This window comes from Aquarana catesbeiana, linkage group LG05 (assembly GCF_042186555.1).
Source record: "Aquarana catesbeiana isolate 2022-GZ linkage group LG05, ASM4218655v1, whole genome shotgun sequence".
Taxonomy (NCBI): domain Eukaryota; kingdom Metazoa; phylum Chordata; class Amphibia; order Anura; family Ranidae; genus Aquarana; species Aquarana catesbeiana.
Window position 1 is genome coordinate 474,196,838 of NC_133328.1, and position 17,165 is coordinate 474,214,002.

General features: G+C 45.9%; 1 protein-coding gene across 2 annotated transcripts in view; it reads right to left on the reverse strand.

Annotated features, from left to right (window-relative positions):
• ABHD3 (abhydrolase domain containing 3, phospholipase) overlaps window positions 1–17,165 on the reverse strand; it is a 169,416-nt gene that overhangs the window by 21,146 nt on the left and 131,105 nt on the right. For both annotated transcript variants that reach the window (XM_073631452.1, XM_073631451.1), the window contains exon 6: window positions 7,648–7,821. In XM_073631452.1, the coding sequence (XP_073487553.1) occupies window positions 7,648–7,821 (174 nt within the window). The remainder of the gene's footprint in view (window positions 1–7,647; window positions 7,822–17,165) is intronic.

Here is a 17,165-nt window from a genome sequence, read left to right on the forward strand (position 1 = left end):
ACAATTAGCGGACCTCTAACTGTTACAAAACTACAAGTCCCATCATGCCTCTGCCTCTGGGTGTCATGCTTGTGGCTGTCAGAGTCTTGCTATGCCTTATGGGACTTGTAGTTCTGCAACAGCTGGAGGTCCGCTAATTGCATATCCCTGCGTCATAGCCCATTGAGTGAAGACATAACTACAAGAGTACCACTGCTGTACAAGAGAAGCATCATGAGTTCATTGGCTCTCAAGTTACTAAACTCTTCAGCTTTTCGGTTCTTTTGTTGTGCCATTTCTAGCAACCTACCCCCAACCCTTGAACATCATCTCTCTGCCACCATGGCAGCTCCGTTAACAATAGATCTCTAGTAATGTGAATCCTCTGGTAACATGCCCCCTAATCTGGCAGCTTGGTGTCTGATAACATGGTCTTTTGGTAACAATGCCCCTGATAATATCGCTTTTCTGTAAGGTTAGCTCCTGTTAACCCCCTAATGCGGAACTTCACTCTCCAAATCAACACTGACTAGTTTTAATCCTTATGCTGCTAGCATTAGTGAATAGATAGGAAAGTATATCATATTTACTTGTTTTAAACTTTTTTTTTTTACATTTCTTCAGTTACTTCCTGGTTTCTGGCCTAGGCAAATGATGTCATACATTCCAGAAGTCTTTAGGAGAGGAGGAGGGGGTTTCTTAGCTAAGCACAGCCTCCTGCATGCGTGCCTGAGGTGAAGGCAGATAGATTCCAGGTAGTAAATTCTACATGTATCATTTGCCCTCACTCAAGATGGTCACGGACAAAAATGCTATTTGGTGTTTTCCATAGTGATTTTTTCAGCAAAATAAAGCACAGATGGACAGATGAGTTTGCTTTAAATATTAAAAATGATTTAATAGCATTTTTGGTTTGTGGCGCTCAGATGCAGTGTAGTTCCGCTTTAAGCCCAAGAAGTCAGTGCCAATTCCCACGGCAAGTTTTCTGTTTTGTATTCTGCACTGGTTTACTTGTTAATACATTTCATACCCTAATATGCAAATTTTAGGCATGTTTTCCCAGTAGAGCTATAGCAAATAGGCTGTTCACCTTGACTGTGACTTGACTGTAATGCCGCGTACACACGGTTGGATTTTCCGACGGGAAATGTTCGATGTGAGCTTGTTGTCGGAAAGTCCGACCATGTGTAGGCTCCATCGGATATTTGCTGTTGGAATTTCCGCCAACTAATGTTTGATAGCAGGTTCTCAAATTCAAGTCCGATCGTGTGTACACAAGTCCGTCACACAATAGTGCACGCATGCTCTGAATCAAGCAGAAGGAGCCGCACTGGCTAACGAACTTCCTTTTTCTCGGTACGTCGTACGTGTTGTACGTCACCGCATTCCCACATTCAGAATTTTTGGCCAACATTTGTGTGACCGTGTGTATGCAAGACAAGTTTGAGCCAACATCCTTCGAACAAAAATCCACGGTTTTTGTTGTCGGAAAATCTGATCGTGTGTACGGGGCATACGTGTGGTGAAAATCCACTTTGCAAAGACAATCCAATCTAATGTGAGGGAAAACAACAACAATTTGTCTTGGCATGATTGAATGATGAAATCAGTGATGCTTCACTTCATTTACTAGGCTAAAGAATTCCCTTTTAAAGTGAACAGTCTATTTGCCTTTAGCTGATTAACCCCATAGAGTTCATGTTTACATTTGAATAACCAACCCATGAAAAAGTTTTCTTCTTCCTAAACCAAAGTGCCTATCTGTAGTCAAAGTTAAAAAACGTAAAACCAGTTAATCAATTTGGCCTTTTGATAACAAAACTTCTTTTTCTTTTTTTTATATGTTTATTTGATTTTTGTGCAAACAGAACAGTAGAGGGGGCGTAAGGGTCCTGAGAAACACACACTATATTGTCAACAGTATTGGGACGCCTGCCTTTACATGAACTTTAATGGCATCCCGCTTAGTCCATAGGGCTCAATATTAAGTTGGCCCACCCATTGCAGCTATAACAGCTTCAACTCTTTTGGGAAGGCTGTCCACAAGGTTTCAAGCGCATTTGTGAGGTCAGGCACTGATGTGGATGAGAAGGCCTGGCTAGCAGCCTCCCCTCTAATTCACCCAAAAGGTCTTCTATTGGGTTGAGGTCAGGACTCTGTGCAGGCCAGTCAAGTTCCCCAAACTCGCCCACCCATGTCTTTATGGACCTTGCTTTAGGCACTGATCCAAATCATTTGGTGGAGGGGGGATAATGGTGTAGGGTTGTTTTTCAGGAGTTGGGCTTGGCCCTTTAGTTCCAGTGAGGGGAACTCTTAAGGTATCAGCACACCAAGACATTTTGGACAATTTCATGCTCCCAACTTTGTGAGAACAGTTTGGGGATGGCCCTTCATGTTCCAACATGACTGCACACCAGGGCACAAAGCAAGGTACATAAAGACATGGATGAGCGAGTTTGTGCAGGCACCTGAGGAGCAAGCTTTTAGGGGTTAAAATAGGCTGCGAGAAGATGTTTCAAGCGCCCTCTGAAAAGCAACCCACTGCAGAATGCTCTTGAAAGGGTGCAGCTACTGTAAACCAGCCCTTAAAGCAGCCATTTTTCAACGAGGTTTTCATGGAAACTTGGGGTTCCTCCAAAGGTCGTTAGGGGTGCCTTGAGCTGTGGATGATTGACCTTCCATTTGATGGTGCTTGCATAGTTCTGGGGGCAACAGCACTTGGAAGAGCCAGCAGCATGACACCAATGACCTTTTTAGCTGTCTGTAAGGGTGACATTCTGACCATCACTGTCAGGGGGCATTCTTCCCACTGGACACCAATGTAAGGTGAATTATTTCCGCTGACCCCTAATTAATTAGTTTTACCAGGAGTACCCTAAAACCTGAAAATTATTTCAGGGTACCTCTAGGGTAAAAAGGTGGAGAGAGCCTGCCTTAAAGTCTAACTATGGGCAAAATGAAAACTGATATATATGATACAGGCTGTCACTAGTACTAATAACACATCACTTTTTCATTTGTTGGAGCCCCCCTGTAACATAGTTGTAATAGCTGCCAATTCTGCCAGTAGATCCATTATTTTTCCTCTTCCTTTAACAGAAAGACCACATGGTTTATTCTGCAGTAAAATGCTAAAGCAGTGTTGTCACTGCTTTAGCAGTACGGAACGTATTCAGACCCCCTACATTTTTTTCACTCTTTGTTATATTGTAGCCATTTGCTAAAATCATTTAAGTTCATTTTTTCCCCTCATTAATGTATACACAGCACCCCATATTGACAGAATTGTTGACATTTTTGCAGATTTATTAAAAAAGAAAAACTGAAATATCACATGGTCCTAAGTAAGTATTCAGACCCTTTGCTGTGACACTCATATATTTAACTCAAGTGCTGTCCATTTCTTCTGATCATCCTTGAGATGGTTCTACACCTTCATTTGAGTCCAGCTGTGTTTGATTATACCGATTGGACTTGATTAGGAAAGCCACACACCTGTCTATATAAGACCTTACAGCTCACAGTGCATGTCAGAGTCAGGCTGGGTTCACACTGGTGCGACACGACAGCCGTCCTACTTTGGATCCGACTTTGCCCTGCGACATAAAGCCGGCATGTGTCCGACTTTCAATGAACGGGGATCCGACTTGGATCCCCGCCAATGCCCGGCATTGTTTGGTATTAGGGGGAACTCCGCGCCAAATTTTAAATAAAAAACCGGCATGGGTTCCCCCTCCAAGAGCATACCAGGCCCTTGGGTCTGGTATGGACCTTGAGGGGAACCCCCTACGCCGAAAAAATGGCATGGGGGGTCGCCCCCAATCCATACCAGACCCTTATCCGAGCACGCAGCCCGGCCAGACAGGAATGGGGGTGGGGACGAGCGAGCGCCCCCCCCTCCTGAACCGTACCAGGCCGCATGCCCTCAACATGGGGGGTGGTGCCTTGGGGGAGGGGGCGCGCTGCGGCCCCCCCACCCCAAAGCACCTTGTCCCCATGTTGATGAGGACAAGGGCCTCTTCCCGACAACCCTGGCCGTTGGTTGTCGGGGTCTGCGGGCGGGGGCTTATCGGAATCCGGGCCCCCCACCCTATGTGAATGAGTATGGGGTACATCGTACCCCTACCCATTCACCTAGGGAAAAAGTGTCAATTAAAAAAAAACACTACACAGATTTTTAAAGTAATTTATTAGACAGTTGCGGGGGTCTTCTTCCGACTTCGGGGGTCTCTCCGGTTCTTCTCCGCGCTCTCCGGGTCTTCTGCTGGGCTCCTCCGCTATTTTCTGCTCTTTTGCTATAGCGGAGGAGCCCGGTCTGCTGCCTTCTTCTCTTCGGGGGTCTCTCCGGTTCTTCTCCGCGCTCTCCGGACCTTCTGCCGGGCTCCTCCGCTCTCTTCTGCTCTTTTGCCGCTCTTTTGCTATAGCGAAGGAGCCCGGTCTTCAATCTTCTGCCTTCTGCCTTCTGCTCTCTTCTCCTGATGTTGACACGACGCTCTCTGGGGCTGGAATGCACTCTGAGCGCTCCGCTCTGACTTATATAGGTGGTGACCACGCCCCCTAAAACGTCACAGTCCCAGCATGCCCAGGGACTGTGACGGCATAAGGGGGCGTGGTCACCACCTATATAAGTCAGAGCGGAGCGCTCAGAGTGCATTCCAGCCCCAGAGAGCGTCGTGTCAACATCAGGAGAAGAGAGCAGAAGGCAGAAGGCAGAAGATTGAAGACCGGGCTCCTTCGCTATAGCAAAAGAGCGGCAAAAGAGCAGAAGAGAGCGGAGGAGCCCGGTAGAAGGTCCGGAGAGCACGGAGAAGAACCGGAGAGACCCCCGAAGAGAAGAAGGCAGCAGACCGGGCTCCTCCGCTATAGCAAAAGAGCAGAAAATAGCGGAGGAGCCCGGCAGAAGACCCGGAGAGCGCGGAGAAGAACCGGAGAGACCCCCGAAGTCGGAAGAAGACCCCCGGAGCTGTCTAATAAATTACTTTAAAAATCTGTGTAGTGTTTTTTTTTAATTGACACTTTTTCCCTAGGTGAATGGGTAGGGGTACGATGTACCCCATACTCATTCACATAGGGTGGGGGGCCGGGATCTGGGGGCCCCCTTATTAAAGGGGGCTCCCGGATTCCGATAAGCCCCCGCCCGCAGACCCCGACAACCAACGGCCAGGGTTGTCGGGAAGAGGCCCTTGTCCTCATCAACATGGGGACAAGGTGCTTTGGGGTGGGGGGGCCGCAGCGCGCCCCCTCCCCCAAGGCACCACCCCCCATGTTGAGGGCATGCGGCCTGGTATGGTTCAGGTGGGGGGGGGGCGCTCGCTCGTCCCCACCCCCATTCCTGTCCGGCCGGGCTGCGTGCTCGGATAAGGGTCTGGTATGGATTGGGGGCGACCCCCTACGCCGTTTTTTCGGCGTAGGGGGTTCCCCTCAAGGTCCATACCAGACCCAAGGGCCTGGTATGCTCTTGGAGGGGGAACCCATGCCGGTTTTTTATTTAAAATTTGGCGCGGAGTTCCCCCTCAAGAACATCTGAGCACAAGTCGCGTGCCGAAGTCAGATCATGCAAGACGGCAATCCGACTTTGATCTGACTTCAATGATAGTCAATAGGCTGAAGTAGGATCAAAGTCGGACCAAAGTAGTACAGGGAGCATTTCTAAAGTCGGAACGACTTGTGTCGGACCAGTTAGGACGGCTCCCATAGGGAAACATTAAATTTCACACGTCATGCGACATGAGCTCCCAATGTCGGAGCGTTTGTCGGACCAGTGTGAACCCAGCCTAAATGAGAATCATGAGGTCAAAGGAACTGCCTGAAGAGTTCAGAGACAGAATTGTGGCAAGGCACAGATCTGGCCAAGGATACACAAAAACATTTCTGCTGCACTTAAGGTTCCTAAGAGCACAGTGGCCTCCATAATCCTTAAAAGGAACACGTTTGGGATGACCAGAACCCTTCCTAGAGCAGGCCGTCAAGAGGTAAAGAAGAACCCAAAGATCACCGTCGCTGAGCTCCAGAGATGCAGTCGGGAGATGGGAGAGAGTTGTAGAAAGTCAACCATCACTGCAGCCCTCCACCAGTCGGGGCTTTATGGCAGAGTGGCCCGACGGAATCCTCTCCTCAGTGCAAGACACATGAAAGCCCGCATGGAGTGTGCTAAAAAACACCTGAAGGACTCCAAGATGGTGAGAAATAAGATTCTTTGGTCTGATGAGACCAAGATAGAACTTTTTGGCCTTAATTCTAAGCGGTATGTGTGGAGAAAACCAGGCACTGCTCATCACCTGTCCAATACAGTCCCAACAGTGAAGCATGGTGGTGGCAGCATCATGCTGTGGGGGTGTTTTTCAGCTGCAGGGACAGGACGACTGGTTGCAATCGAGGGAAAGATGAATGCAGCCAAGTACAGGGATATCCTGGACGAAAACCTTCTCCAGAGTGCTCAGGACCTCAGACTGGACCGAAGGTTTACCTTCCAACAAGACAATGACCCTAAGCACACAGCTAAAATAATGAAGGAGTGGCTTCACAACAACTCTGTGACTGTTCTTGAATGGCCCAGCCAGAGCCCTGACTTAAACCCAATTGAGCATCTCTGGAGAGACCTAAAAATGACTGTCCACCAACGTTTACCATCCAACCTGACAGAACTGGAGAGGATCTGCAAGGAGGAATGGCAGAGGATCCCCAAATCCAGGTGTGAAAAACTTGTTGCATCTTTCCCAAAAAGACTCATGGCTGTATTAGATCAAAAGGGTGCTTCTACTAAATACTGAGCAAATACATAGGACCATATGATATTTCAGTTTTTCTTTTTTGATAAATCTGCAAAAATGTCAACAATTCTGTGTTTTTCTGTCAATATGGGGTGCTGTGTATACATTAATGAGGAAAAAATGAACTTTAGCAAATGGCTGCAATATAACAAAGAGTGAAAAATTTAAGGGGGTCTGAATACTTTCCGTCCCCACTGTATATACTGTAAAAAAGGGAACACCAAGATGCACAATAATATTCTTACTTTTATAAAATATCTAGCAGAAACAACTACTATTTGACCTGTTTCATACTAGGCACAGAGCTTTCTTTGAGATGTACAAATGTATGCATTTTTTCCTCTTTCAATAAATTTGTATTGAAAAATTTTAGTGGACTATAGTGTACAATTGTGGTCACATATAAGAAAAAGGTTCATCATTAATGTATGCATTTTTAAAACATGAAACGCTGACAGGTGTTTTCCACCTTAATGCATAGGATGCATTAAGGTGAAGAAACACAAAGGTTTACAACGCCTTTAACTTCTTGTTTTTTAAGTATAAAAAAAACTCATTGATCATATCAGAAACTCACTCAACAGTGTGTAGTGCACCGTCTACCATCACCAAATTGTAGTAAGGAGGGTGCTCGGTCTACGGTGGCACGGTTTACAAATCCACACTCCAAAAGTCAGCAGCGTGTCAAATGTAAAGGAAGCATAGATACAACGAGTTTACTGGAATCCCATTGAAAACCAATGTTTCAGAAACACACAAATCCCCTTTATCAAGGTGACAAGACATAGCAGCAAAGTTATAGGTATGTCTCAGCTTGATAAAGGAGACCTGTGTGTCCCTGCAACGTCGATTGCTATGTCATTGCTGACACGTAGACATTTTTTTAGCCAATGCTCACCTCATAATGGACGCTTGTAGGCACGTGGTTAAATAGTAATTAAAGAGTATCCAGTTAATCGGTTTCTCAAGTATGATTGCAGATTCAAAGACTTCCCAACCAGCAGAGAATACAGCCGCTCCCTGGAGTGGGGTCTGGCGACCAGCTTTACCCAAGTAATTCAGCAGTAGCATTCTATAAAGAAGGAAAAAAAAATATTACATTTAAATTAAAAGAATCTTGGAGACTCCTACTGCTAGAGCAGTTAAAAGTCAGGAGCATAAAGGTACTAGTTGAAGCCTTGCGGCTTCACAGACGGTTCCCTACTGCGCATGTGCGAAGCGCGCTGTGCTTTCTAATTGGCCTGGCGGCGGAGGAAGAAGGAGGGGGGGCAGAAACTTGGAGGGACGGTGGTGCGGGGAGAAAGCAAATAAGCGTAAGTTCCACTTTTGGGTGGAACTCCGCTTTAATGGGGTATCAAATCCATTTGTTTTCTGCATTCATTTATTTATTTTTTTTTTTTAGGCTTTTTTCCTTTTTTTTTCATTTGGTGATCTGGCCATAAGTCTTTTATTTTTCACAGACCAAGCTGTCCAGCAAAAAAAATAGCAGTTAGAGTGTTAAGACAACCCATTATACATTGACAGCGGTGCTTACAATGATGAGATTGTATTAATTAATATAAAACCCTTTTCCCAAATGGGACAACAAAAAAACTGTTGCTATAATTGTTTAAAGCAGAGTTCCACCCAGAAATGGAATTTCCACTGATTCGGATTCCCCGGATTCCGGTGTCACATTTGGCACCTTATAGGGGGGAGCAGATACCTGTGTAATACAGGTATTTGCTTCCACTTCTGGTGAAAGATCGCCGCAGTATCTGCGATGATCTACGCCATTTCCGGCCCCTCCTCCGTCCCCCCGCTGTCTTCTGGGAGACACACAGGTCCCAGGAGGCAGCAGGGACCACTCGATTCGCACATGCGCAGTAGGGAACCAGGCTGTGAAGCCACAAGGCTTCACTTCCTGGTTCCCTTACTTAAGATGCCGGTGCCTCCACCCAGGAGCCGGAGGATGGGTCGGGTTCGGATGAGGACACTTTGCAGGTGCCCTGGACAGGTAAGTGTCCTTATTTTAAAAGTCAGCAGCTGCAGTAATTGTAGCTGCTGACTTTTATTTTTTTTTTGCAGGCGGAACTCCGCTTTAAAAAGTGTTTGGTTTTTAATTTGTCAGTCAACTCCATCTAAATATGCTTGTGCCTCTAAAGCTGACCATAAACTACATTTTCAAATGAACATTCGTACAAGCAGAAATTCTCAGTACGCTCAATGATGAATGTCATTCAAAAGTACATTAAAAAACTTAACATTTGATTTTGGAATGAATGAACTTTCCTGAATGAAAACCACATTCACTGTCAGAAATTTGTTTAAAAAAAAATTTCCATCTTGCCCCTAGGAATCTTCTCATCACTGCAGTCGAAAACAAACATTGCTTTGACCCCACCAACGATTAGAAAATCGAAGTGGGGGGCAATTATGTGGTTAAGAGAGGCGTTGTAGAAGCGTCACATCATCTTTTCACGCCTCTGAAAAGTGACACAAATGAAAAGAGATGATTTTGACGCAAGTCTAAACTTACCCCAACACACTTCCTTTGCTAGAGGGGTTTATTTACTAAAGCTGGAGAGTGAAAAATCAGGCTCACTTCTGCATAGAAACCAATCAGCTTCCAGGTTTTATTGCCAAAGCTTAACTGAACAAGCTTAGGTTTGGAGGTTAGAAGCTGATTGGTTTCTATGCAGAAGTGAGCCTGATTTTGCACTCTCCAGCTTTAGTAAATAAACCCCTCTAGCAAAGGAACTGTGTTGGGCTAAATTTAGACTTGCGCCTAAACTTTTGCACCTCTGAAAAGTGATCCACGTCTGTCACTTTTCAGAGCCCATTGACTGGCTGTGAAAAAGGTGATGTGAGGCTTCTACAACGCCTTTTTTAAGCACATAATTGCCACCCACTTGAATGGGTCACGTTCAGCAGACATTAAGACAGGAGACATCGTTTTTTGAAGCAGGCATATGGCAAATCCTCGCAACTGCAGTATGTAAACACCCCTGTCTGCTCCCTTTTCTGCTAAAGGGGGGCAGTTGGGGGGGTGCTTAAAATGTGGTTCAACTGCCCTCCCAACCACAAGCCTAAATGAGTCCTTGCTGGCCAGATCATTTTGTGAAAGTAAAGCACCAAAAAAAAATCTAAAAAAAGGAAAATAAATGCAGCCACCACATTAAGGCTCAGTTCACACTTCTGCGATGCGGCAACCCTGCAAATCCACTACGGGTTCCCGCATTGCACCCAACTCGCACAGCAGTTCACACTGCCATATGCGAACTGCTGGGGGTGTCAATACAATGTTAATGACACCTCCATTTCAGCTTGCATATCACACTGCAAACTAACAGCACGGACTAGAATTGGATCGCATAGGTGTGCTGTGCTTTTGCAAAAGCGCTGCTAAGCCGCCCTTTTTTTGTGCAGGTTAGCTGTGCTTTCCCTATAGATTTCTACGAGGTTCTGCCATTTTGGTGAGTTTTCAGAAAGTGCACCAAAACTCTTGCATGATGCATCTTTGGTGCGCTTTCTAAAACTGCACCAAAACCGCGGGACATCATAGAAGTCTATGGGAAAGTGCAGCTATTCCACACGTGACCTGAACGGGTCAGCTGCACTTTGCCCAAACTGCAGTGGGACTGCACCTAATACTGCTTTAACCAATTAACAAGTCATACAAAAAAAAATGCAACATGCGTGATCTGCATCCATTCAATTGCCAAGATGTAAAAAAGGAGAAGCACTGAAGAGTAGAGCACAGTATAGCAGGGTACAGTAAACACCAAGAACCATATACAATGAGAAACCTAATTGTTGCTGACATCACATCTCATCCTGCACGGTTACTGATATGAAATCTACTTTTCTATGAACATCGTCGGTCACTTCATGGGGAATTTTACATAAACACTGGGAAAAAAATGCATAGTTCACAAAACGTGACCCTGACCTGTCTTACCTGATTTGTCTATGCCTAACTATTCTTAGTTGTTATCCTATAGAGTTGTACCTGAGGAATTCCATAACTGACTGCACATGGGACCTTAGGACTAGTTTTTTTTCAGTATGACCCAAATCTGTCTGCATACAATAAACACAAAGTGACACCGACATTCTATGAGCAATGTAAACTGGTGTTGAACACACACACACAATGTACATCCTTATTTTTATCTTTTAACCACTTGCCTACTGGGCACTTAAACTCCCCTCCTGCCCAGACCAATTTTCAGCTTTCAGCGCTGTCACTCTTTGAATGACAATTGTGCGGTCATACGACACTGTACCCAAAGGAAATATTTATCATTTTTTTCACACAAATAGAGCTTTCTCTTGGTGGTATTTAACCACTTCGCGCCCGCGCTATAGCCGAAAGACAGCTGCAGCGCGGATGCTAATTGCCGGGAGGCCGTCCTCCTGTTTACTTCCGCGATGCGCGCTCCCGCGGGCGCGCATCGGGGAAGTTCTGTGCTGGCCGTGTCCCTTGGACACAGCCAGTCACAGATCGCTGAATACGGGCAATCAGAGCGGCCGTTTTCAGCAAGATCGGCGGTGCCAATAAGAGATGATCTCCTATGTAAACATAGGAGATCATCTCTTATCGCCGGCTCTCTCTCCTCACACAGAGACAGCGTGTGAGGAGGGAGAGCGAACCACTGCAGCGGAAAAAAAAAAAAAGTGACTTCAGTGCCATCTGTCCCCACTGCCATCTGTCCCCAGTGCCACGTATAAGTGCCATCTGTCTCAGGGCAGCACAGTGGTTAAGTGGTCAGCACTTCTGCCTACCAGTGCTAGGGTTGTCAGTTCAAATCAGTGCCATCTGTCATCAGTGCCACATATTAGTGCCATCTGTCATCAGTGCCACCTGTCAGTGTCACATGCCATCTGTTATCAGTGTCACGTGTCATCAGTGCCACGTATCAGTGCCATCTGTCATCAGTGTCACGTGTCATCAGTGTCACGTATTAGTGCCATCTGTCATCAGTGCCACGTATTAGTGCCATCTGTCATCAGTGCCACGTATTAGTGCCATCTGTCATCAGTGCCACGTATTAGTGCCACGTGTCATCAGTGCCACGTATTAGTGCCACGTGTCATCAGTGCCACGTATTAATGCCACGTATTAGTGCCATCTGTTATCAGTGTCACCAGTGCCACGTATTAGTGCCATCTGTCATCAGTGCCATGTATTAGTGCTATCTGTCATTAGTGCCACGTATTAGTGCCATCTGTCATCAGTGCCACATCAGTGTCATCAGTGCCATCTGTCATCAGTGCCACGTCAGTGTCACGTGTCATTGTCCTGGTGCTCCAGGGCCTTCAAAAGTGTAATAGGTAGTCAACAAGTTAGATGTGTAATTTATGCTCCTAGAACACCTGATGGTGCTCCGTGCATGTTGGGCCTCTTTATGTGGCCAGGCTGTGAAAAAGTCCCACACAAGAATTGTGGGAAAAAATTACATCAAAAAGCTCACCATGCATCTTACTAAATACCTTGGAATGTCTACTTTCAAAAAAGGGGTCATTTGGTTATTTGTACTTTCCTGACTTGTTCGGGTCGCAAGAAATGAGGCCACCAGTACATCAAGTGTGATCAATTTTTTATGATTTGCACCACAGCTTGTAGACTCTCTAACTTTCACAAAGACCAAATAATATCCACTAATTTGGGTTATTTTACCAAAGATATGTAGCAGTATAAATTGTGGCCAAAATTTATGAAGAAAAATTTATAATTTGCAAAATTTTATCACAGAAACTATTTTCAAAATTTTCGGTCTTTTTTCATTTATAGCGCAAAAAAATAAAAAACCCAGAGGTGATCAAATACCACCAAAAGAAAGCTCTATTTGTATGAAAAAAAAAAGGACAAAAAATTCATTTGGGTACAGTATTACATGACTGAGTAATTGTCAAAGTGTGAGAGCGCTGAAAGCTGAAAATTGGTCTGGGCAGGAGGGGGGGTTAAGTGCCCAGTAGGCAGTTAATCACCACTGGTGTTTTTATTTTTTGCTAAACAAAAAAAGACAGAAAATTTTGAATAAAAAAATCATGTTTTATAATTTGTTATAAAATTTTGCAAACAGGTAATTTTTCTCCTTCATTGATATGCGCTGATGAGGCAACACTGATAGGCTGCACTGGTGGGCACTGATAGGCTGCACTGATGGGCACTGATAAAGCAGCACTGATGGAGACAGATAAGGCGGCACTGATTGTCACTGATGGGCCCTGATGGGTGGCACTGATGGGCACGGAAGGGCACTGATAGATGGCACTGATGGGCACTGGTAGGTGACACGGATGTGCAGCACTGTTAATGAGGCACTGATTGGTGACATTGATAGATGGCACTGGTGGGCACTGCTAGGTGACACTGGTGGGAACTGGTAGGTGGCACTGGCAGGTGGCACAAAAGGGCACAGATGAGCTGGCGGCTGCTCCCCTTGATCGGGACCGATGTCCCTCTGACAGCCGCTGGTGATCTGCTTTTTTTGATAGCGTGAGGAGAAAAAATAGCCGATTACCGGCTCGGTTTACATCACATGATCAGCTGTCATTGGCTGACAGCTGATCATGTGGTAAGGGGTCGGGATCGACCCCTTACTCCGATCCAGCAAGTCTCATAGACTCACTGATCACAGAGCGTGCCCCTTGCGCCCTGCAGGGGGCGCGCGGGCCGCTCGAGCACGGGAGGATGTCTATTGACACCCTCCCGGCAAAGTAGGTCCTCGCTGTAGCCCTCATTAGGCCATAGCGCGGATCTGAAGTGGTTAACCTGTAAGAAGATGAGAAATCTGGAGGAAATTATCAGAAAATCCCCCTTCTTTTCTAAGTGTCTATCCCAAGCATATCTATGATCCAAATTTTAATATCATTACATTCCTTTCCACATTATATTTTACTTATTTGTAGCCTACACCTATTAATCTGAACGACATTCAAGTTTGTAAACTTACTTTGGGAAGATCCCTGCACATTTACTACCCTGAATTCTTTGACACATATTCACTATGCCCTGTGAGTAGGCACTAATGTGTCACACATCTCACTGAACCTGCCTTCTGAACTACAGAAGCGCCAAGAGGAGGAGTTTCAGGAGGTGGAGTCATTGGTTGCAGGCAGCAAGGTACCATGGGATATGTAGTCCTTAGAAATTGAAAGTAAACAGCAGAGAAGAAGCTGCAAAGCATGCCAGGAATACAGCTGTGGAAGGAGATAGCCATCAGACAGGCAGAACTCACAACATGAAAGTAGATCTTATATTGGATTGTCAAGTATTGTTTGTATTGCTATTACAATGCTGATATTATAAAATGAAAGTGTGACTTTGACTATAGATTTCCTTTAAGTAATCCACATCTATAAGATATTGGTTGTTTATTACCGGCATTATTTACTAGGTAGGTGTCAGGGGAATGGCCGAAGGACTGGCAATTCCGCCCAAGACAATCATGGCCCATGGTGCACAGTGTGACTAATGTGGGCTGTATTTCCTCCTTGTAACCTGAACAGATCACATGACTTACCTCCTGGTCTATTTAAGCCTGCTGCTGGAGCTGCTCATTGCTGGATTATCTTCAGTTTCTCCTTGATCTTGTGTATCCTGATTGAACTTCTGTTATTGACCCGGTTTGCTCTGACCTGTGATCCTGATCTCCCGATTTACCGTTGGCTTGTACTCCTGCCTGCTCTCTGGCTTGCTCCACCGTGTGTGAACTTGGCTTGGCTTATCGACTCTGCTACAGATCCATCTTCCTGTGTATGACCCCGGCTATCCAATCTCATCATCTGAACTGATCTTACCGTGTATGACCCCTGGCCTGGCTCTCGTTTCTGTCACCGGTTTCTACTCAAGCCTACCTGGTACTCCGCAAGCACACCAGCTTCACAGTTCATCCAGCCTGTTCCTGTTATATCACGGTGACCAGCTCATCTCATCTCAGTACCTGGCAAACCGTGCTTCTCTGGGCACTGCTCTCCCTGTACCACTTTCAGGGAAGCGCTGCACTTAGCCGCAAGGGGAGCCCTCTTAGCATCTCACACCTGGTACGTGACAGTATAATCCAGCCAACTTGTCAGAGGCCGACGGAGGTGCTTCCCCTCTGGAGGTTTTGTGCCAACAGGTCACTGCTCTCACTCAGGCAGCGCAAAGATTGCAGGAAGGCCACTTCCAGCTGGAAGGACGTCTGCAGAATTTGACTGGGCCACCTGCCCAGGCGGATCAAGCTCTAGCCTCCACCAGTTCTGCAACCGCTGCACCAGCTCGAGAATGCACAACCACTACCCATACAGTGGTGGTCCCTCCACCTGAACCACGGGTACCAACTCCCAACGATTCTCCGGGGACCGGAAAATGATTAGATCGTTCAAGAATGTTTGCCTGTACTTGGCCCTACAACCACAGACTTTGTCTCTTGAGACTATCAAAGTAGGGTTCATTGTCTCATTACTAACAGACGAACCCCAGGCTTGGGCTCACAGCTTATTGGAACAGAAGAACCCGGTTATCAATTCTGTGGACTTGTTTTTTGATTCTATGGCGCAGTTATACGATGACCCACAGCAGGTAGCCACTGCTGAAGCTGCCCTACATACTCTGCAACAAGGAAGGCGCCCCATGGAGTACAGTAGACTTCTGTAAATGGTCCACTGACACGGGATGGAACGAGGCAGCTTTAAAATATCAGTATTGTCAGGGCCTGTCAGAATCCCTCAAGGATGAATTTGCTAGAGTAGACTCTCCTGTCACCCTAGAAGGCCTTATTCAGCTTGCTGTTCAACTTGACAGGCGTCTGCGAGAGCGACGTTCCAAAAGAGCCCAAGTCTTCAGACCCACTTGGATGCTACACAAGGTTCCTTCATCTCCAACAACCATGCCTGCCTCTGCATCCACTTCAGAAGTTGAACCTATGCAGATAGGCCTAGTCCGCTCAGCTCTGACCCCTGAAGAGAAATTTTGTCGCCGGCAAGCTAATCTTTGCCTTTACTGTGGTGGAACTGGACATTTCTTACACAACTGTCCCATAAGACCCCGTAAGTCTCTTCCACGTATGCCTGTATATTACCAGATGGCAGGATCTTCCTCCTCTCATCTTCTCCTTCCTGTCTCCCTGCAGGTAGCGGAAGAGAAGGTTCAGCTTCCGGAAAAATAATTGATTCTGGAGCCTGCAGCTGCTTTCTGGACTTGACCTTGGCAATGAAACTTGGCATTCCCCTCTATAGGAAAAAACAACTACTGACAGTTCATTTAGCTGATGAAACTGCACCTCTTTTCACCTTGACTGAATCCGGTCACCAAGAATTTCTGTGCTTTGATGTTTCGAGCTCAACTATTTTCCAGTCATTCTAGGGATCCCATGGCTACAGGCGCACAATCCGCAGATCGACTGGTCTAAAGGAGAAGTTCTATTTCCCTCTTCATATTATCATCACTGTCTCACTCCCATGCATAATAAGTCTGCTAACTGCTTGGCTGTCCAACCAATGTCCAGCACCCATAAGGATATACCATCAGTCTATTGAGGATTCTCGGATGTCTTCAACAAGAATGCCGATGTCCTTCCACCTCATCTGCCATATGATTGCCCAATAGAGCTCCTTCCAGGTTCTGAAATACCCTTTGGCCGCATATTTCCTCTCTCTGAAAAGGAGCTTGAGACACTATGAGAGTACCTTGATGAGAACTTGGAAAAGGATTCATCCGGCCATCTTCCTCTCCTGCCGCGGCCGGCATATTTTTAGTGGAAAAAAAAGATAAGACCCTTAGACCATGTGTGGATTACAGGGAGCTGAACAAAATCACGATTAAAAACTTTTTCAGAGGTTCCGTAATGCCCGAGTCTTCACAAAGTTAGATCTGCGAGGTGCCTACAACCTGATACGCATTCCCGAATGTGATGAATGGAAGATGGTATTCAGAAAACAATTCGGGCACTTTGAATACCTTGTAATGCCATTACGCCTCTGTAATGCACCAGCCACATTCCAGCATCTGGTGAATGACATCTTTCGGGAGTTCCTGGATCATTTCATCATTGTCTACCTTAATGACATTCTCATTTTTTCAGCTACCCTAGAGCTTCATAGGTCACATGTGGAGTAAGTATTGTCAACTTTAAGGTAACATGGACTATAAGTAAAAGCCGAAAGGTGCGACTTTGAAAAGATGTCAATTCAGTTCTTGGGGCTTATCATTTCTATAGAACGAGTCGCCCTGGATCCACAAAAAGTCAAGGCTATTCTGGAATGGCCCTGTCCTGTAGATAAAAAGGGGGTACAAAGGTTTGTTGGATTCACAAACTTCTACAGAAGATTCATAAAGAACTTTTCTGCCATCATCTCACCAGTCACCCAAGTCACCCGCCAGCATACCCGATTTCAGTGGTCGTCTGAAGCCCAAGCGGCCTTTGGCAAACTAAAATCCCTATTTAC